General features: G+C 31.1%; 1 protein-coding gene across 1 annotated transcript in view; it reads left to right on the top strand.

Moving 5' to 3' along the window:
• The window catches only part of red (LysM peptidoglycan-binding domain-containing protein red), a 28,679-nt gene extending 5,116 nt beyond the window's left edge, over nt 1-23,563 (top strand). Inside the window, exons 2-3 of the mRNA XM_072532025.1 lie at nt 10,543-10,799; nt 21,137-23,563. Coding sequence (XP_072388126.1) covers nt 10,543-10,799; nt 21,137-21,341 — 462 coding nt within the window. The 3' untranslated portion in view covers nt 21,342-23,563. The remainder of the gene's footprint in view (nt 1-10,542; nt 10,800-21,136) is intronic.
• The last annotated feature ends 257 nt before the right edge of the window (nt 23,564-23,820 follow it).

The following is a 23,820-nucleotide window of genomic DNA, read 5'->3' as shown; positions in this document are numbered from 1 at the left end:
CCATCTTGTTGAAACGTTATTTCCAAGTTGCGGAATTCATCTAGATTATCCTCCAGAATTTCAAGTATTATCGGTTCAATTGCATTTTGTAACATCTCCAGATACACTTCACCGGTTAAGTTAGTATTGACCACAACAGGCCCAACTATGTAGTTTCCCAAAATACCTGCCCAAACATTTTTTTTTTGTGTTGAGTATGTGTTTCACGAAAGACGTGAGGATTTGTATCACTCCAATACCTCACATTGTGTGTGCTAACATTTCCATTGAGAGAAAAAGTACTTTCGTCGCTAAAACAAATTGTTTTTATATAATCGGGCTGTTGGTTAATTTTATTGGACATATTTTCAAAGAATTCTAGTCTTCAGTCGGGGTCATCATCTGAAAGTTGGTTCACAATTTTTAATTTGTAAGGATGAAATTTGTTTTCAGCCAACACTCGGTGTACTGTCTTTTGACTGATTCCATAGATAGATACAACTTGGGTTGCAGAAAAAGTAGGGTTAACTACCCTGAAAATCTCTGAAATTATGTCAATTTTTTTGTCAATACTAATTGTTGGTCGACCAAATCGTTTGACACCTTAAACACTACCTATTTGTTTATTATTCCGAAAAAGCTTCCTCAAATAAGCTGTCGATGTATAGCGGTCAGGGTACCACTCATTAAAAAGATCTCCGCGGCATGGAAATTATTTCCAGTACGTACCATTTTGCCTTTACAAAAATTTAAACGTCTCGTTAAACAATAATTAATCTAAATATTAACTAATAACAACTTGACTAAACTTGAATTGACCAAACTAATCAGAAACAGAAACTAAATATTCAGGTATAAACGCGTTTGCAAACTAAAAATAACTAGAGAATTGACTAAACTAAGCAAAAACAGAAACTAAATAAGGAGCTATAAACGCTTTTGCAAACTCAAAACAACTAGAGAATTGACAAACGTCAACTTTTTTGACAAATAACCAAAGGCGAACTATAGAATTTTTATTAATTAAATGGCAAACTAGAATTTTAGCATTTTTTAAATTTATTCGTCAAAATCATATTAAATCCAAACAAAATTAGTATGATTGAATAGCTATATTAAAATAATTGTAGTTTCGCATTTAATTAATAAATATTCTAACGTTCGCCTCAAGTTAATTGTCAAAAAAGTTGACGTTGACGTAAAAAAATTAGAGAATTGAAAAACCTCAATTTTTTGACAAGTAACCAGAGGCGGAAGTTTTAATATTTTTTAATTAAATACGAAACTAAAATTTTAGTATTTATTTAATTTATTATCAAAATGAGCTTAAACTCAAATAAAATTAGTATGGTTGAATAGGTATTTTCAATACCTGTCAAACGAGGTATCACTTGTATTAGGTCGTCCTATTTAAAATTATGTCACAGTGGCGCTGTAACGTCATCTGTTACTATTATGTCACTTGTTACTAGTTAAGAAGCCTACGTATGTTTATTATCTCACTCCAAATTTCACTATTGTAAGCGTTTAGAATCACTCGATAGGCTATTATCCTATCTGCCTACGATTATGAAATACAGTACAAAAAGGGAAAGATGATTGAGAATGCTGATGGTCTGTCTAGGCTTCTGATGACATCAGAAACCTCAAGTAATCTTGATTCGTTCAGTTTAATTATTAGTATTCTGTTAAATTTTGAAGATATTATTAATGTTACCTAGAAAGTAATAGATTTTACGTTATCTGTGTGGCCTGAGTCAGTATCTAATGTTTAATTGAAACCTTTTTTTTTAAGCAAACATGAATTATTAGTTGAAAATCATTGCATTGGAAACAAACTAGTGATTCATAGTTCTTCGCGTAATAATATCTTATCCCTATTTCGTGAACAGCATGTAGGAGTAATATGAACAAAAATGCTAGTTGTATCTTACTATTGGTGGCCTATGCTGATAGTTTTTATTTTTTTTTAAGCAGGGATGATTGTTATAGAAGTACCCTTAGTTAATGAGACCACTTATGTTTTAGATACTCTGTCTTATGTCAATCAATCAGTCATAGTTCTGCCAATAAATAAGTTAATTGAATCCACACATGTCTTTCAATACCTACAAGAGGTTACACTCATCAGGTGCTGTTGCAAAGGTTTTGGATTCCTATCTCTTAAATATCGTGCTTTATCACACAGTCAAAATTTCCAATTGAAACTATGTAACGATAATATTGACACACCAGAGCTTTTACATGAATTGAACTTCTTTGTACCTCCTTTGCAAACTAGGAAACATGGTTGTGTTTACTTTGATACAGACCTACCAATATAGCATGAAACGCTCCTCTATGTAGTACCTACTCCTGGTTTAATACCTTACAAAATCTACTTGAATATCTACTTGCTTTGATATTTTTTACTTATGTTGCTAATTAAGTTTATTATTAGTTATTTTTTGTATTATATTTTTCAATGCATGAATTGTCTTTTAATTGCGATTTTTCCTGTTAGACAATACAATTTGATCTGATATGAAGTACCTACATGTTAAATTTGTTGTATGCTTATGGTAAACCATCTTTAATTTCATTAGCTAGAATGGTTTAAAATTTTTATTTAGACTAACTACACTTTATCTCCAGTCAAATTAAAATGGTAAGCTTAAGTATTCTGTACTCTTAAAAAGTGAGATAAAATCCTATAAGTGGTAAAGTAAATATGTATATTATTTACATTCTAATTTAAATTGAAAATAATAAGGTCTATGTAAATGGAAACATTATTAAAAGCAAGTGTTAATTTTTAAATCCAATTCAAATTCAATAGCTTTAAGCATAATAATTGGTATTATAAATAAATTATGTATTGATACAATGGTAATAGATCTAAAACATTATTATTAATAGTATTTTAACAGTAAACATCATTATATTCTCTTAAATATTTTAATCTTTTTATCTCTAGTCTTTCACTACGTTAATGTTACTGAGCTTCTATTGCATGTTACCAATTATAGTTGTCACAAATTTAGATAAGAAAAGTTCCACAAATTTGCCACAAGATAAAGAATTTGAACTTTCATCAATGACATCTTATTATTAAAATGAATGTTAATAATTTAAACAAATACTTAACAATTCCCATATAATACATAGTATGTATTTTGAATATTAGTTGGAGAATGGTTTAATTATTTTATTTATTTCATGTGTTTTTGTTTTGACATCTATTGGAAAAGTTAAAGAGAAGCTGTACAATCAAGCTAGTTGAACCAGTAGGATATATATATATATATATATATATATATATATATATATATATATATATATATATATATATATATATATTATTGTGATATTTAAAGTCTTGGTGCGCCAAGCAATAATTAGCTAATTAATTTTTTTGATTAATTAAAATTATTTAAATGATATGATTATGACTTTATCACAATTTTTAATTCTTTTATCTCAGGGTTAAATTCGTGCTTCAATATCTATGCTATTACATGTGAAAGGTAAGGTCCAGAGAATACCAGAATAATAAAAAACACATATGATCTAACACTATATATTGAAATAAAAATAATGAAATAATTCACACTCAAACGTTTTCAATAAACAAACCTCATATAAGGATTCTCAAAATTTTGTTCTCCGTACGTGAACAATCAAAATTTATGGTACAAACAATATTAATTGAAATCTCAAAATCCCAAACTATTCTAACTCTCCTAATCAAAATATTTATATCCTTTCTAAAATTACGTGTAAAAATTGTGTTATCAATAAAAGAAAAAAAAACTGCAGAAAACAAAAATATCTCTCTCTGATGATGAGTGGTCCAAATCCTTGTTCCTTGTAGACTGTATTATCTCCTCTCAACCGCTCCCTATGTAATCAGCAATCTTACGCAGATTGTTGCAAGTATATCGTCCTTAATGATCTCCTTCAAAAGCACAAATCATTCAAATTATGATAGCCTTTCTCCTCTCGATAAACTGAATCTCTCGTTGGCCCGAGTGAAAAATGACTCTTGGAATATCTTCTCTTTACGATAAACTGAATCTCTCGTTGGCCTGAACAGTGACTCTTGGAATATAAGTAGAGAAATATGACTTACAATATTTTGCTGCTTCAGCCTCTGTCAGATACACTAACTCCACAAAAACTCACTAACATTCAACACTACTGCTTGCTACATTTCAGGAACCGCCAGAGAACAATCACTGTTCCTCTTACAGACTTGGAAACCAACTGCTATATCTTTTCTCTCTCCTCAATCTCGCTAAACTTTTTCCTACATACTTATCCCACCTTTTTCAATCTCCGCCAATCAAAACTCGTCACAATTCCCCCATTTTTTCATTTCGATAACAAACAAATTTTTACCTATAATTATAAATTTCCTAAAACTTATTTACAAATAATATTTTTCTATAATTCTTAAAAACTAACCAAAAACCTCTTTCTATAATCCCTTCTATTGTCTTTAATCACTGCATTAATGTATTTCAATTGTCTTTGGGATTTCACTTAAAATTATGCGGGTCACTCAAGTATAACAAAGAAATAATTTATGCAAAGCTTACATTTTGTTTAGTACAGGTAATTCAAGAAATTAATAACTCTCCTTCTTCGAAATATTTGTTGGATATTATCCTACTTATCTGAATTATTTTAATGTTTTTTGAACTTTGAAATATTTTAAACAAACCAATATTTTTCTTGATTTTACATATCATAACAATATATATATATATATATATATATATATATATATATATATATATATATATATATATATATATATATATATATATATATATATATATATATATATATATATAAATTAAGGAACACTCGAAGAGTGGTGGGTTTTTCGGTCAAAGTGGAGAAAAAAAAAAGACAAAGAAGGTGGCTACTTCATCTATTTATTGAAGACGTTTCGCTTCCTAATCAGAAAGCATCATCAGTTCATCTCAAAAAGATATGTAGCAGTTAATGATATTAAATATGTAGAAAAGCTTACGACAATGGACATTATAAGATTATGTTGTATAAACAATTATTGAAACTAAATACAGTTAACAAATTAGCTCAAACTTAGTACAGCAAAAGACCATGTGGTAATTGTACATGTATATAAAAAATATGTAAAGAACTTAAGTAAAAAACAATAATTTGCAGAGAACTAAAAAAATCGTAAGATGCACTTCCAATAGTATATTATTAGTTAAATTTAATTTTAACTTTAGGTAACATTATTAAATTGATTAGATTGAATTATAGTGCTATTTAAAAATATAATGAAGTGACCACTCTTAAGTTTCTTAGTTGCTGCCGGTGAAATTTCTGGTGCCGGTGAAATCATTTCACCGGCATTTTCATTTTTGTAAAAAAAAACACAAAAACAAAAGATCCTTTCACAATACAGGAGTCATCGAATGTTGTTTATTATATACTTACCGTGTACCAATTGTAACAAAATATATATAGGAGAATCATCTCGTAATTTTTACAGTAGAGTGATCTCACATCGTAGTGATATAAAAACCAAAAAAATAAATGCATGTGCACTGACAGAACATGCATTAACGTTGAAACATGAATTTAATTTCGAGGACTCCTGTATTTTGGCAAAGGAAAAGAACCATTCAAAACGTGTTTTCTTGGAAATGTGTTCCATAAAATCTAGTACAGCTTGCATCAATAAAAAGTCTGACATAGATAAACTGAGCAACATTTATTGTTACTTACTAGAAAAACATCCAAAATAAAATAAATATTTACCTGTACATAAAATACACTTGTATGCATAACATGTTGCATACCATTAAAACAGGTTTAAAAATTAAAAAGTTAAATCACCCAAGATGGGCCTCTAGTATTTCTTAAAAAGAAATATAATATTAAGTACACCTAATTACTTTTTAATCATAGGGTTTTTACTTTCTGTTCTCAATGTGTCAGAGTTAAAACACACCAGTAAAAGATGCCATAAACTAAGTTTTACCATCTTTACCTAAATTTTAAAAATTTTAGAATGTATTTTGTCCATTATTTTATATTTTATATGTGTGTTATTAATGTTGAGTGTCAATGCTTTTATAAATAATCTCAACGACTAGTAAGTTGCACTGAAGAATTGTGATATTGTATAAATATTTACATATTTTTCCTATAACAGTGTCTTGAAAAAGGAATAAAACCATTCCGAAAGCTAGACAAAAAGTCAAAAGAGTGTTTCATTAACATCCCGGCCAATTTTCTGACTACAACCCTAATACACTGTGTTGTTTGTATATATATATATATATATATATATATATATATATATATATATATATATATATATATGTATATATATATATATGTATATATATATATATGTATATATATATATATATATATATATATATATATATATATGTATATATATATATATATATGTATATATATATATATATATATATATATATATATATATATTAAAATTAAACCTAGAGCTAAGATTAATATTCCTACTACTAACTCAACAGTCTTCCGGGTTGAACCACGTCGATTATCACTGCGCCGTTCTTTTGACATCCTCTTTGATGTCTTCTTTGGGGCTTCTTCCGAGTCTCAGTCCCTCGAGCTCCCAGACACTACTACACTGATCACTAACCAATGCATTACTGTAAGTACCGTGCAGACAAAACTATTTAAAAATTCAATTAATACTACCACTTGAACTGTTGACTTCCTGTTTATGTACATTTTCTGATATTCCAAACCTTAAACTTCCAAAAGACATTTCGGGATATTTAGATGACATCTAGAACATTCTAGATTTTTATAACTTATTATGATTGCTATATATATATATATATATATATATATATATATATATATATATATATATATATATATATATAACTGGTCTATCAGAGACTGACTGAAGCTAACAGCGATCAGTTCCATGGTATGAAGCTAATCTCCCGATATGAACCGAAAACCGAAACCTCGGCCACGTGATGCGGAACGAAGAAAAATATCGAATTCTTCAACTTGTTATGCAGGGTAAAGTATTTGGCAGAAGAGGACCGGGACGCCGTCGTATCTCGTGGTTGAAAAATCTCCGACAATGGTTTGGGATGACCTCAGCGGAGCTGTTTCGCAGAGCAGTCAACAAAACCATGATAGCCTTGATGATCGCCAACATCCGGACCGGATAAGGCACTGAAGAAGAAGATGTCGTTGAAGTTTCGGAAAAATTTGGGATGGTATAATCACACTGGGTCACCTCTTTCGAAAGTTGTCCCGGTAGCATGCATACTTCTGAAACTTCATTTCTCTTCTGGTGATTATTATAAATGGTGAATAGCTGGTCGCTTTGTGTTCGGAACTTCTATAGGCTAGTAGTGATACAGGAATTAAAGTAATTTACTATTTTTGTTGCGAATAAGCCACAATTTTACTTTAAAATTAAGTTTATTTGACGTTTCAATTTCCACTTCGGAAATCGTTCTCAAATACAAAAGATTAATAAATTAAACCAATTTTGTTTTTGTTGAGTGATAAAAAATTATTCTAATAATTTAATTTTATCTGACTCATTCATATTGACAATTCAGACATATATTATACGTTTTAAAATGGATGGCTTAATTATAAAATTATATTGCCAATATTTTTGAGTTGCATTCCTGGGTTGACTTTATTGTAAGATAATTCATTCGATTACATGAAATCAACTTCAACTTAAGAATATCCGTCAGAACAATCGTAGTATGTGATGGTTCTTCAAAACGACAACCAGATGCAATGATGATAGTAAAATTCTCGTGTTAGTAATCTCATAGTATTTTATATACATATACATTTTAACAACATTCAAAACAGCAAACATATTGTCAACTATTTTATCTAAAACTAAGCCTAACAATGAACAAGAAAGAACAAAGAATTATATTTATAAAATACCTTGTGAATGCCAACATTTTTATTTAGGTGTCATTAGGACTTAACTAGAGTTAAAGGAAACTCTAAACCTAATAATTTAATTTAAATCTTATACTATGATTTAAAATAAAGAGATTTATTGTATTATCAAGAATAAATCTGGATTTTAGGATATTATTACATAGTATTATACGTACAGATATAACTATATATCTCTAATTATAAATATTTGCTGCAGTGAGATTACTGCACTTAAAGAAATCGGTAAAGATCACGAGAGAAAGATACGTCTGCTTCCCAAAAGGACCCATGCAGAAATGATTATTCCTTCAGAAAATTACCAATTCGTACATATGGCCAAACTTTCTAGCCCATCAATTTAAAAAAGTCACGCAGATTTATGGGAGAAAGTCATGGATTTGTGTCTAATCAGCGTTACAAATTTACCGCCCGTGGTTTTAAGGACGCAATTTCTATAACAATTTCAATTTCTTAACTTGCAACAGAAATCAGGTTGCGCTTTTCAAAGTTACAAAAAGGCAATGAAAATTTCAAAGCGAATCGACACTCAGTAGCGTCGTTTGTTGGAGGATTTTATTTATAAAAAAAATAAAGGAAATAATACAAAGAATGAAGTCAAAAGGTTGCCTAGATCGACATCCAGAAGTCCGTCACATAGTCCAACTAGAAATGCTGGTATAGATAGGTCTCTAAGAAATCGATCTCTCACAACTGATTACAGAAAGGAAAAAGATACTCTGGAATCTGAAGTTGCTTATTTAACGGAGCAACTAGCGATTAGTAAAAATGAAATAAAAAAGTTAAAAGAACATTTGTCAATTTTTCAAAAGTAAGTTAACTTGAAATAATGCAAAAACTACACAGTCCGATCTGGAATACAAATGCGAGAAATTGGTGTAGGAGAAGAATGTGTTAAATGAACAATTACACGAATTCCAAGATGCTTTGAACAAATTACAGGTTAAGAGGTAAAACAGTATTTGGTGTTACATTTAGTTTACTCTCAATAAACACCAAACTCTGATCTTATATGTATGTTATTTAAAAACAAATAATTTATCCTCGATATGTTATTGACTTGCTAATAGTGGTATTTTCTTTTTACTGATTTTCTCTTTTAATATGGATAACCAGACCCTACTTTATTCTGGTCTCAATTGGTCTGATTTAGCGTAATTAGAGCCGCTTCTTTGATGTTTTTCTTTTTACGATCTGTTTCCTTTAGGGCTATACTTGAATCTTTCCATTGAATCCTATGTTCATTTTCCCATGCCTGTTTACATATTTGAAATCTATCAAATTCTCTATTTTTAATCTAAGATTGATGTTCACTTATTCTAACATTCTAACTATTCTGGTGTTTCACGTAAATAAAAATGATTTCATTCACATGGTCTTTTATAAATACAATTTTTTGTTCTGTGTTGTTTATTGTTAGGTTTAGTTTTAGATAAAAAGATTTCAATGTATTTGTTGTTTTGAATCTTGTTGAAATGTTGAATTTATTTCGTATCGTTTTAAGTTTTTCCGGCAATACTTTTATGTATGGTATTGTTATTTTCCTCGTATTATTCCTTGTGGATGCTGTAGGATCCCATTTTAAGTCGTTCTGTTCCATTTAGTCGAATCTTGAAAATTCCTTATTTATAAGCTGCAAAGGATAATCATTTTTTAATAAAATAGACAGATGTTAACAAATGTTTCTCCTCTAAGAATTAATTTTCGTTAGAACAAGTAATTTTATCTCTATCGTATAAGAATTTAATGATTCTCTTATGAATATTGATGTGATTTAATTTGTAATTGAGATATCTGTTGGTGTGTGTTGGTTTTCTATTCACCTGAGTCTCATATCAAGTATTCTTCTTTGAGGTTAAAACATCCAGGAAAGGTAGTGTATTGTTACATTCCTTTTCCATAATAAATGTGATTGTCTCTTCTTTATCGTTTAAATCATTCACGAATGTGTCCAACAAGTCTGATCCATGAGGCCATATTGAGAATACATTATCCATATCTCCACCATGCTGTTGATTTTAAATTTTGTTTAGAAATAATATTAATTTCAAAATCTTCCATAAATATATTGGCTAATAATGGAGATAAACTAGAGCCCATTGCTAGACCAAAATTTTGTTTTTAAAAAATTTAAACAAATAAAAATAAAAGACTTAAAACGATAGGAAATAATTCAACATTTTAACAACATTCAAAACAACAAACACTAAAACTAAATCTAACAATGAACAAAAAAGAACAAAGATATTTATAAAATATTTTTCGCAGAGCATTTATAAAATACCCTGCGAATGCGATCCCTGGGCACAAACACTGGTTAATACGGTTGCGATGTTTGATTTATCGCAGAAGATGCAAAATCCATTTTCGCTTTTTAGTCGGCATATAAATTTGATTTTAAGTACCTTGCAAAAGAACTTGTCACTTAGTTTTTATGTAACAATATAAAAGCATTCGGATATAGACTGTTTAAAGTTCAAACTAATAAACTTTACGTATAATTATTAAATTATTTAAATCTACATAACATAGTTGCTGTTTTTTTATATCTATTTTTTGTTCATTAAAAATTGCATCTATATATTCCAGATCGAACAAATACGAAGAGCAAACAAACTATGGACATCTGATAGCTTATTTTTAAGAGAATTTTTATTAATCCCCAGCGAAGAATCTTCTAGCTCGAACATTAGTCAAGAACAACCACAGGCCTTGTCTCAATCGACTGTCACTTCTCCATGCAGCTCTAGTTTCGATGAGGAGGACATCGATGGGTTCCTAAATAAAATAGACGCAGCAATAGCATCGAACAAGCAGGGTGTAGAAAAAACCACAAGAAATAGCGAGTAAGTAACAATAAGATTTAGTTTTAGAGAATTTTCTTTATTAGAGATTATTAATTTATTCTGATTATTACTGCTAATCCACTGAGTGCATTTACTACGTATGTATTTAACACTTTCAAGTACTTTTAGGTTTGTTTTCTCGCTGTTTCGATTAAATAGAAACAACGGTAATGAAAGAACGTTAATGATCTAAAAAAAAAATTCGAAAAGTAGTTTAGTCCATTGCTCATTTATCTGAGGTACAGACACAATGTCAAAATTGCCAATTACTAACGCTACATATACTGAACGATATTCTTGTGTTTTAAACAAACTGAGTTTTTGCTACTGATGTAACAAAAAAAGATCTAAATGTGTGGCATTCTTAACGAAAGCCAATGTAGCAAAAAAGAGATATGGGACTTGGTGCACCAATATGTTAAACTATAAAATGTACTTTGATACACTGAAACTAATATTTCTGACAAAGGAAGAAGTTTGCTCGAAATAAGCAATGTAAAAAAAATAAATGTAAAATATGAATTTAAAATATAACAAAATTGAAGGCTGGCTAGCAGGCTATGCCGGAGAATGACCATTTGACACTCAAAGAAAGATTCGAACAATTTGCATGTCCTTCAGAGACCGTAAAATGTGGCAACTGATGACAAGGAAACCAAAAAGAACTAAATAGGAGAAATTATAGAAGTTGCTCTAAGAGATAAGTGGACGCCAGGAAAGTATTAACAGATACCTTTCGAGGTATCTTGTAATGCTGTATAGGTTTACTATTATGCTGAAACAAAAAGGACAGGTACTAATTAAAATATTTAGTCTTAACAACAAATTTAATGACTACTAAAATTATATACAGACTATTTTAATTCATCTACTCTACCCATCACCTCTTATGTACAGCTAACGTAGTTATTTAAGTGGGTCCGTGACTATATTTATATAGTGTCCCCTGATATACCCCAAAATTTAAATTTAACCGAAAGGTTGGACCTAAGAATAAAAACTAATAAATAACAAATAATAAATACGGTAATGTCCTACTCGCTTATGTAATTTAGCTTCCGTACAGTATTGGTTTTACTAGTGAAATGGTAGACTGACCCTGACGTCTCACAAAGGAGTGATTAAAGGGAGGGTTATGGCCTCATCCCTTGGTCGACAATTAATTATTAAAATTAGTTATTGAAATAATATTTAGAAAAAATGACGGGTATTTATTATTAGGTGATATATAAAATTTAAATAAAAGAAAAGAAAGCAAAGGTAAAACCTTGAAGAGGCTGTAGCAAAAAGTTATTAAAATAATTGAATGTTAAAAATAAAGCACTTAATATAACTGAGAACAGAAAGTGTTCCACACAGTAATTGAAAAAGAATGTCTTCCTACCGGTTTCCGTAGGTTGTCCTTGGAGATGGTCCGGTGGAGAACTTGACCTCAGGTGGAAAAAAATAAACCCCAATCCCGGATATCATGTATAAAAATCAAAATTATCGACCTAATTGAACATGATTTCGTCCCCTTTTTTTTCAACAAACAAAAATCCCAACTTAAAATAAATTCTTCCTCTGACTTTTGGCTCATTTCTGGGAAGTGGGCTAACAAGAACAATTGTGTTACTTACCGTTCTTACTGTTTAAAAAAAGGTAGGAAAAACACAGGGTTTATTAACCTTGAAAGGTACTACAAAAAATGTTAAGTAACCTTAGGGACAAAAACCTTAATGGTTTTATAAAATGTGACGGTCGAATGGTTTGACAATATTTTATGATATGGATTGATTAAATAGATAGTTTTAAAGAAAAGCATGCTCTTGATATATTTATATAAGAGGAATATTCTCCGGTTGAACGGTATGAAACAGAGTATGTACTATGAAAAATGAACGGAAACAAATAATTTTATGATTTTCAGGCTTGAAAGTAAAATTTGAGATCGACATAGGATCTTATATTATTAATATATTTTGATATAAAATATTTCTTAATTTAATAAGATAAATTAGACAGATATATGTGAAATATCTGTCTAATTTATATAAATATGAAAGAAAAAATAAGGATATATCAGTGACAACTTTAGTCAAAATGGCCGATATTATTTTTTATAAGGAGGTTCACTTATCGGCTCAGAGTGGCTATAAACTGAAGCTCATGTAGACACATGAAAAACAAACCAAAATAGCTTAAGTGACTCCTCCAAATTAAATAATTTCCTTCAAAATGAAATTAAACTTAGATATTCTTGAAAACTGAACACCAGCACACCTGGCCGCCTTTCTTCAATCAACCTGTCTTCGTCGATATCAACCAAAAAGTGAGAAAATTTGACATAGTTCTCAAAATCTTGGTGTCGCTGTTTAATACCAACTTAAGAGATAAAACCTACTAAGAGATTTAATAAATTTTGTTGATTTAATGATCTTAGTTAAAAATGATTGAACGAATATTTAAGTGACTCGTTACACTGACAACATACAAAACAATTACTTCACAGCCTTAAATGCCACAGTATATACTATTATATCCAACAACTATCCATAGTTAAATCCATTCCTAATCCTACGTTTCCAAAGAACTTCCAAGCTGTTACATTTTCATGGAAGCCTTAAATTACACGACTATGTCAAAGCTGTATTACTATTGGACCCAAAAAATTGCGTTACTCTTGCTTCTATGATATCCAATAATATTTGAAACGTATTTATTTCACAAGACCCAGTCCAGTCGAAAAGTTATTAAAATCGCACCCAAATGTTTAGATTGGAGACATTACACTAAGATCGAGCGCTCATGGCGCAACTGTTTTAAAACTATGGTCTGAAACCGATTGCACTCGCAACTTTGTTAGCGTCGGCAGTGTAAATGCACGGGGATTCGCCCCGAGACGATCAGCCTGAGACTAGTTTCACATTTGTTTTCAACCGTTATTTTAAAACAGTTGCGTCGTGGGCGCTCGACCTAAAAATTCGCACACGATGTTTAGAAAGTGTCATAAAAAATCTAGGGCTTCAGTTAAACTCTCCGATTTCTTTTTTAAAAGCTGGTATCTCAGTGAGTATAGTAAAGTATAAGTAAAATAGAATTCTCTTATCAACAGATAAAAGGGAGTGTTGTGTTCTATTTGTAAACATTCAGGGAACATCACCTCGAAATGTTCTAATCATCCAACAGCTAATTTATCTTAAGTTCCATAGTCAAATCCCGAACTATCCAAGAATTCAACCGTTCCACTAGATAATATACAGTCGCTCGAAAGTCTCGAAGCTATGAAAATAGCTCTCTGGATATACTGTTACCATGCCTCCTCCTAGTAGACTAAACTCTTTTACACTCTATTACCACAGCAGGGTTTGAGGAGTTAGCGGAAACTTTAGAAAAAAGATTCAGAAGATGGCTTTGTCGCCTAATGATCAGAGGAGGTTCTTAGGCTTTGATGTGAAGACTCTGATGGGCTGGATCTAAAGGCACCAAGACAAATTTAGAAAGAGGTGTGTTGAATGAGATTAAGAGAGTTGAGGACAGAGTTGCAGACGGACATATAATAAATTATGGCTCCATAATCTAGTTTGGATCTGATAAGAGCTTGGCAGATTCTAAGCAATATTTTCTCTTCAGCTTGACAGTGATAGTTGACAAGAGATTTAATTCTGTTAATTTTTTTCGATCAGTTAGCCTTAGTTTTTGTATATGGTTTCTCCGCGGCATTCTTTTATCAAACTTTGTAGATGCCTAAATTTTTTGAACCGAAGCTTCTATATAGACGTTGTATTACTTTTTTTTTCTGCACAGTAAAATGCTGAGGCGAGCGTCACGAAACTAGCGCCACAACATGAGTCGTCACGGGTTGCGTCATAAAATAGCGATTCTTGACATCGATTCATGACTCTCGATCAATACGTTTCTAGTCATCGTATATTTACTCTAAGCAGGCTTAAGAATTTAGTTTTACTTATAAGTTTAACTCTAAAAATATTTGTTAATAAAAGATTCGATTCGCAACGATTGTCAAAATTTAAACGTCATACATGTTATCCGATTAATAACAGTATTGCATCATCTGTTTAAACATATTATTTAGTTCATGTAATAATTAACTTTACTATCAAATATTTATTTATATTTTATTATAATTTAATCTTTCGTTTGAATTTGACAGATCTGTCAAAACGTCAGAGGTAAACAACGTATGCTTTGTTAATGCGTTAACAGGCGGCGTTAGGAGCAAACATAATAATTCAATTAATTATTTAAATATAATATAATTTGTTTAAAATATAAATAATAAATAAATCATAAAATTACTTTATTCAATTTTAAAAATATAGAAAAGATAGTACAAAACTTCGCGCTAGTCAATATTGAGTGGTATTATCTTTAATCTCGGTGTGAACCGTTAAATACGACAAGTAGCGCATATTTTCATAGTCCGGTTCTTTTTCTTGAATAGATCTGAGCCTCAGTGATCCTAAAATAGCTTTTCCTCTTACCTGATATACTCTCGATAGCCTCTATAACAGCAATCACTTCCCTATACTCATTACTAATAATTTTATAACACATAAACATATAACACATATTTTTGACACATATTTAAGACACACGAAGATTTTTGAAAAACCAATAATAAAAACCACTGGATTGTCTTGACAAAAACTAATGGCGATAGAATAAAATTAAGAATAATAATGTCATGAATGTGTTTAGAATAATTATGTGTTGTGGATGTAAAGTAATTTTTGAATTTTAAACATAGAAATAGGATTTTTATATTGAACAAAGATGACAGACTGTGATAAATTTTATCAACATTACATAACATCATTGATAATACAACCTCATTAAGCTTCTCCCTGATGAAGGACATAACCAATGTCCGAAAGCTTGGAGTAAAAATTTACAAGAGTACACGTTTCATTTTTTATTGCTGCAAACCCATGTTTACTTCCTTACGTTGTCAGCAAATACTTTTGGTTCATTTTATATATATATATATATATATATATATATATATATATATATATATACATATATATATATATATATATATATATATATATATATATATATATATATAAATAAATTTATTAATTTTCTGATTTGTTTGTGCTTTTTTGTTCAGTTGTTGATCTAGTATGTAATTTTTTATGTACTTTTTTTAATGACTTTTTTACTTATTTTTATACAATTTTAATCTTTTTTGGCGTATTTTTGCTTCTGGTGCACTTTTTTCGTTTTTTTATTATTTAATTACTTTTTGATTTTTTTATTGCCTAAGACTATTTAAAATCTAAATTCACAGAATGTTATATGTTCGTAAACACGTTTTTTATTTGGTATGACATACTTACAATTTTAAATTTTATTACCTAAACCTATTTGTAATCTAAATTTACAGGACGTCTGCTTATTTTTTGTAAAATTAATTACATTTAAATTGGCAGGAAGAGGATAATTGAGGCATTGAGAGGCCAAGGGGAGTACGTGACATTTTCTACATTTCGAGAAAATTAATGTTAAAATTTAGATCGTGTGATGAATCCTGGACAGTTTTCTCTGGGCTAATTTTGGTATATACTTTTTTATATTTATATACTTTTCTTTATCTGTTTTTGAAAATGTGACACATTATCAATGATAGGACCCTCGGTATCATTCAGTATTTGATAAGGTACATCACTTATCCCCATTGTCCTTTAAACAATAAGGTTTAATGAAAATAAAAGACTGGGTAAACTCACACAAACAATATTTTTATTTTTTTCGAAAAGTAAAAATAAGTTTGATTTATCTTTAGTGAAAAGAATATTTTCTATTTGCTGAACATCATTGTCCTCAGTAACTTATTTCTTATTCTTGCCTCCCTGTCAAGTTTGTTATTAGTTCTGTGTAGAAGTTATCGGCCTTATATAAGTCTAAAATATTTTGAAGATCTTTGTAGTTTGCTGGGTTAATAGGGTCTTGTTGCTTGGTATCTGTTTTGAGCTGTGGCAAGGTTTCAACACTTGGTGGCCTGCCTTTTATTGAAGGTCTAACTCTTCTTGTTTCAACAGCTAAGCTTGTTTCTAAGTAAGGTAAGAGTCCTTCTTTTTAAGGCGAAAGCACACCATCTGTGTGGTTTCGCGACACAAACCTGTATGACATTTACCTTCGAAGATTTCTTTGACAGAATAAAGTTTATTTTCATTCATATATGACAGACCTTTTGGTTCGCCTGTCAGATACTTGTGCTTATCGAAGACGCATGTCAATTTTTTTAAACTTCACAATGAATAAACAAAGCCAAAGTCAAGCTTACAGGAATAAGTTTGTTTTTATTTTTTCTACACTTTCAAAAATATATAGGTTGGTGACATTCAAGGCTGATGCGTGCCAGATGACGGTTACCATACTTAGCATGCTATGACTCATCATTATAAGAATTTTTAGCCTTACAGACACACCGTTACTCGGAGAGTTCACTAGCTCTCCTGCTAATAGCTTCGTCTATTTGAGTAGGAACCCAAGGAGGTTAAATTTTAAAGTGGAAATCTTCTATCCATGCAGCTTCGGAGTTTATCGGAAGTTTAACTGCTTTCGATTTTTGTAGCGATGTTCTTTCCTCCAAACCTCGCTGATTGTGTTTCGCAGTAAATTCGAAGCGATAGTCAAGCGGGTATTCTGACAGTAAAGAACTCATCAAATCAAAACTAGCGAGGAACTGCAAAGATCTCCTCAACAACCTGACAAAAGATAAAGTGTCTTTAATATAGGTGACAAAACAAGGCTCGAGAGAAACTTTTGTAGACTCAAATTCATTCTCTGGTATCACTAAGATACTCCGAAAAACGAGGTTCAGAAGTGGCTGATAAGGAATCATCAAAAGAAATCGAGAGCAACTCAAGGACAAATCCAGACTAGTAGGGTGAACGAACCATGGTTCAGAAAATGCGAAATGGAAGAAATGGCTACCATACACATGCCACTGCAATGTGCTTAGGTGAAGTGAGGTAGAAATTCACTGGTCAACTGAGGATTAAATCCGAAGAGATCCTAAAACTACCAATAAGGAAACTGTTGACCTTTTTTGAGGCAACAGGACTTATTAGAGTTTAATGGAAAAGTAGTGGACAAGTCCACTTTTGGACAGAACATTACAATCACATTATGTTCTAACTAACTCTAAAAAGATTTAGTTCTAACTAAAAGAGATCTAACTAAAACTCGAATTTAGTTAGAGCTCTTTTGCTATCTGAAACTATCACGAATCTATCATTATTGGTGATCGTTGCTATGTACTGCATTGCTCTTAATATTGCTATTAGTTCTCCTGTAAATACCGTGGTATCTGTATCTAGACCTATTCCTTCTCTGTATTGTGTTTTAGGGTTCCATATAGCTGCAGCAACTTTAGAGTTAATTTTTGAGGCATCTGTATAAATTTGGTAATATTTTGGGCATAGTATTTCTATATCTGTATTAAACATAGAGTTCCTTAGATTCGCTGGGAAACTCGAATGATCTCTCATGTAAATTGGCTGTATATTAGGAATACTATTTAGATATGTTTGAAATATACGTGATATTCTTAATGTGTATAATTTATTTTTAAATTGGCGCAAGTTGTTGTAGGTTTCAACAAGTAGTAAAGTAGGTTTTTTCTGTCGGTATTCACTCGTTAGATCATGTATAAAAAGTTTTTGATACTTATCCACTATTAAACTCTCTTTAGCAATGGTTTTAATTATAAACTTTTCGCATACAGATTTTCTTCTTAAATGCAGTGGTGGTTCATTGCACACTATACTTAAATTAGATGTCGAGGTGCTTCTTAGAGCTTCGATACATAATCGAAGGCATTTATTTGATAGCACATCTACTTTTTTAACTGCAGGTTGACCTTTAAACTGTAAGTTTTGCATTTTTACTAACTTTGAAAGTTTTTGTTTTCTGGAAAATATGCAAACCTGTGTTTTTTTACAGATATTGTTAAATTTAACTGATACTAGTCATCAAGTAAATAATTGTATACTTCATTTGTGATGTTGCAACCATTTTCTACCTCCTCTTGGTCTACTTAAATACATACGTCATCTGCAAACTGCAGTACTTTACCTTGTGGGAAACTTGTGGTAGTGACTATTTACTATGCTTTTACCTATATCCGAAGTATAAATAGCATATAATATTGGGCTTAGGATACTTCCTTGGTTATCCCAATGTTTGTTATTCTGGAGCCTACTAGTTTGTTGTCAATTTGAATATATAAAACTCTATAACTATACAGTTTATAAATTTTCCAGCACAGTATATCTGGAATTCCTATTTTCTTCATTTGGTGATATAGTATTAATAAATTAACATTACCTTAGGCATTTTCTACGTCTACAAATGTAGCCACGACTGATTTGTTCTTAGAAAATGAGTTATAGACATCCAGCATCAAGTGTGATAAGTTTTCCATTGTTGAGCATGATTTCTTGAATCCAAATTGCGTTGTAGAGGGTAGAGAACTTTTCTCCAACCAAAATTCTAATCTTTGTTTAATCATTCTCTCTAAATGTACTGTCTTCAGTGATTCAATTCAATATTTAATACAAAATTCAATATTTTTTAGAATAGGTCTAAAAGATTATAATAACTTTGACAGTTGTTTTTGACACTTTCTCTATGTGCGGGACCTTCTTGGAGTAGTGTAGGAAATATGCCATCCGGTCTCGCATTTTTGTATGGTTCAAAAGTTTAAATAGCCTATCTGATCCTGTGAGAAATCACTTCAGAGATCTGCCAGTCACTTTTGGTTGGGCTAGAGTTTGGTTGATAATTATTAGCACTAGCCAATTGCGTCTACCCTGGGAGGTGAACACTTGAAAGATGTTCTACAGTCTCCTTCTCGTTTCCGTATACTTGCCATTGAGCAGTTTAACTGACTTGCGTTTATTAATGTTCTTTTTTTTTGAGAAATCTGTTAACCCTGACACTGTTAATGTTTTCGCAGAATTCTCTTCAGGATCTTTCCTTAGCGGAGAGGATTGTCTTATTATAGGCTTTTAGTTTAGCCTTATATGCTTCATAATCACCTGATTTCTTGGCCCTATTAAAGAGCCATCTTGGTTCTCTTCTGAGATCAGACAACTCCTTATTCCACCAAGCTGTTTGTCTGGGCGGGTGACTTGCTTTTATCGGGCAGTTTTTTCTAATATGAGAGGACTATTGCATGTTGCAACTAGTCTACTGCAATCTCAACCTCAACATTGTATTTTGGCCTTTTAGGATAATTCCTTACCCTTATTTTAAGATCCCTCCTAAAGGACTCCCAATCGGTCACCTTGGGGCCTCTATAAATCGTGACTAAAAAATTCGTGCCGATGTCACCTTCAGATTCTTATTTTTAGTCTCTGGAAGGTATATCAGGACGCGCATGGAATTTGGGAGTTCTTCCGCCTTAACGATGTTCCACGTCGTATTTTCTTCCACAAAGTTCTTTGTAGTGTTAAAGGACTCCTTGTCAGCACATATCAACCTATAGTACTCATCCATGAGTCAGTTACCTTCGTAATGAGATGCGCAAGCAGCCTCGTCGATAAGTTTAATTAGGGCACCTTTTATTACCCCAACGTCATCCTCAAACACAGATATGTCTGGGTATTCTTTGGAAATGACTGTTATCTTTATCCCAGTAAGGGCAGCTTTGTAGTTGCTGCTGAATCCTTTATAAGTAGCAGCAGCAGTTCGGCTCTTTTTTGTTGATTTTTCCTCGGGAGGGATTCTATCAGACACAGTCCGCTTAGCATCATGTGTGATTTCGGCATTCCATACAGCCGTATTTTGAGGTCTATGAGATCATTTTACCTTAGAAAAGTCAATTCCCCGTTTCCTCATTTTCCGAAGCATCCTTCTCTGAATTCCAGATATTGTTAGCCGAGAAACCTCAAGCCTCTCGATATATTTCAAAGGAGTGCGCATAAGGTCCTCAGTATTTTTATTACCTGATGTTGATGGGTTTGTTCTCTTCCAGAGTCTGCCGAACAGCCTTAGTGGAAGTATTAGAGTTAGCTGTGTCCTCCTGCGAGTTCCGTAAGGTTAATTTTTTTAAGTTTGTACATGGTTCCGTATTGATCTTACGAGTACGGGAGAAGTCAAGGAGGCTATCGAAATATATGCTCCGTATAAATCCCGAAAAAAATGCGCCTATACAAAACGCCGGTCGTGAAAGCCTACACATTTTGATAATGTTGAGTTAATTAGTATTACATTAAGTTTTCATTTAAGTATTGTTATGATTAAAGTTGCAAATATGAAGGTATCTACTTAGTTTTTTTAAATCTAGCAATATATTTTAATTGCCACGTTATTATTTGCAGATTTGCCAGTAGTGTAGAACAAGCAGATAGACGACAACCTGCCGTCTCTAGGATGAAACAATTAGTAAATAATAATACAAATCCGTTAGGCTCAGAACAAAATAATTCATCTCATCCAAACGCAGTGGTAATTCAACAGGGGAACAAAGTAAGAACATCATTAAGGCAGCACGAACGACAGCAGGATGAACTGTTCCAACTCTAGCGTATGTTCCTATAATTTGTTGCTGATATGAGAATTCATAGATTGATTTGGTACCACTTTATAAATGCAGTATTTTAAGTGATCCTTTTCGGTTGCTAAATATTTTTTTTTTTTTTTTAATTTGCTTAATTTACAAAATTTATCATACAAAAACGACAGCTGCTTTTAAAATAGATTAGCTTCAAATCTGGAAATCGAATCATCAATAACGAAGAATTGATTTTCAAACTTGTTTCTCATTCCCAAAAGATACACGAAAATACTATGCCCAAACAAGCAAAACAATTATTATATAATAGAAGATTTTTATTCGGAGAATAGAAAACAACACTTGTTTCAATATTTATATCGATACATAATAACGAAAACAACTTATAAAATAAATTGTCGTTGTAATGTTTTAGCAAACTCTGTACATGCGTACTCTTTGATGCATACATGTAATGATTAGAGCAGAGATCTTCTCCCTTCTTTGTATGACTGTAATGTGCTTATTAGCTTCTTTAAGAAACTGTTGTTTTGTTTATTTCGTTGATTGTTCCCGAAAGCTATCGAAAGCCAATAAATTTTTTTTTCCAGCAACTCCACCAGGCTATCTTTACCGTACACATTTTGTCCAGCCTTGAAGTAGGCTGAAGTTCATCCAGCCCTTTTTCATGAGTTTAAAAATAATATAAGGAGTCAATTTTTTACTATCGACAGTTCTACTTTCCTTCAACTTCAGGAAATTCTGCCTTCTTGTGAAAGAACGTTGGTTTGTATTTGGAGTCGTGAATTCTTTCATTTTTCTTCAACGCGTTATAGAACTCTCACTGAAGATATTGAATTTGTTCGATACTGTTCAATTTTCTATTAGTTGTACTGCATGAATAAATTTGCAAGTTTATGCGTACTCTTTGATGCATACGTGTAATGATTAGAGCAGAGATCTTCTCCCTTCTTTGTATGACTGTAATGTGCTTATTAGCTTCTTTAAGAAACTGTTGTTTTGTTTATTTCGTTGATTGTTCCCGAAAGCTATCGAAAGCCAATAAATGTTTTTTTCCAACAACTCCACCAGGCTATCTTTACCGTACACATTTTGTCCAGCCCTGAAGTAGGCTGAAGTTCATCCAGCCCTTTTTCATGAGTTTAAAAATAATATAAGGAGTCAATTTTTTACTATCGACAGTTCTACTTTCCTTCAACTTCAGGAAATTCTGCCTTCTTGTGAAAGAACGTTGGTTTGTATTTGGAGTCGTGAATTCTTTCATTTTTCTTCAACGCGTTCTAGAACTCTCACTGAAGATATTGAATTTGTTCGATACTGTTCAATTTTCCATTAGTTGTACTGCATGAATAAATTTGCAAGTTTGTGCAGTATAAGTTCATGTCATTTCCAAAAATTTTTCATCTTAATTGAAGAGATAGAATTGCTGTGGATTTAATACGGGCTAGTGTACCAGGTAGAATCATGTAATCAGAAAACGTTATAATGGTCTTGTGTTGGGTAAAAAATATCAACGGTTATACGAGACATTGTATTCATATTACAAACAAAGGCGTTACTCTTTACTAGTTTTTTAGCAATAAGCAAATCTTTGTATTGGGTGATTTTTCTTTTAAAAGCATTCATTTGCCGTGTTACTTCTATTTCATTTCAAAAATATTGTTTGGTATTTAAATAGCTACAGTATATTAACAGTACTTTTCTCATAAGCTAGAAATCATGTGATAAACGTTTATATAGATAAAAAGGGCTCTCGGCTATTTTTGTCTACGAATGGATGGTAATATATTATAGTCGCTAAAAAATTTTAAGCGTATATGTTACGTATATTTCAGTTAAGTTCAATGTTATATACTGTATTTATAAATAATTCTATATATAGTTCCTGTTATACTAAATCGAATGTATTATGAAACAACATAATATCTAGTTCATTTCCAGTTTTTATATTTTAATCATGAAATAAAAGATTTTCACACTCAGGCTTCATTATAAAGGTGGTAAATATAAAAATCAATTCACTGAATTCGCCTATAGTTAAGAATCATTTGTACCAATGATAAGTTTTGTTTTATGTATTTATGTATAAATAATTAATTAGGTGTGTACAGTCTGATTTATTGAAGTAACCGATATCGCTTTCAAATGAAAGTATTGTTTGTATATAAAGGAAATTTTGTTATGTAAGATACAGAATTAATATATTATCATCGAATAAAATATTTTGTCGTAAGTTATTTTTAGTTTATTTGTTGTTTCGACTTGAATCGAAGACAAAGAATAGATGTCTTTAAGGAAACACGAACAATGCTGGCGGCAGGTAAAAAGATTGGGAAAAATATGTGCTGCACAAACTGAAGAATGCGCGATTTGTTTTCGAGTGTTGAAGACAAATGTTATCGTATATATATATATATATATATATATATATATATATATATATATATATATATATATATATATATTGGTTTGTGTAAAACTAGGGTTCGC

Source organism: Diabrotica undecimpunctata, chromosome 5 (genome assembly GCF_040954645.1).
Source record: "Diabrotica undecimpunctata isolate CICGRU chromosome 5, icDiaUnde3, whole genome shotgun sequence".
In the NCBI taxonomy this organism is placed as follows: Eukaryota; Metazoa; Arthropoda; class Insecta; order Coleoptera; family Chrysomelidae; genus Diabrotica; species Diabrotica undecimpunctata.
Note: the sequence above shows the minus strand (reverse complement) of the source record. Positions and strands in the feature narration are given on the sequence as shown.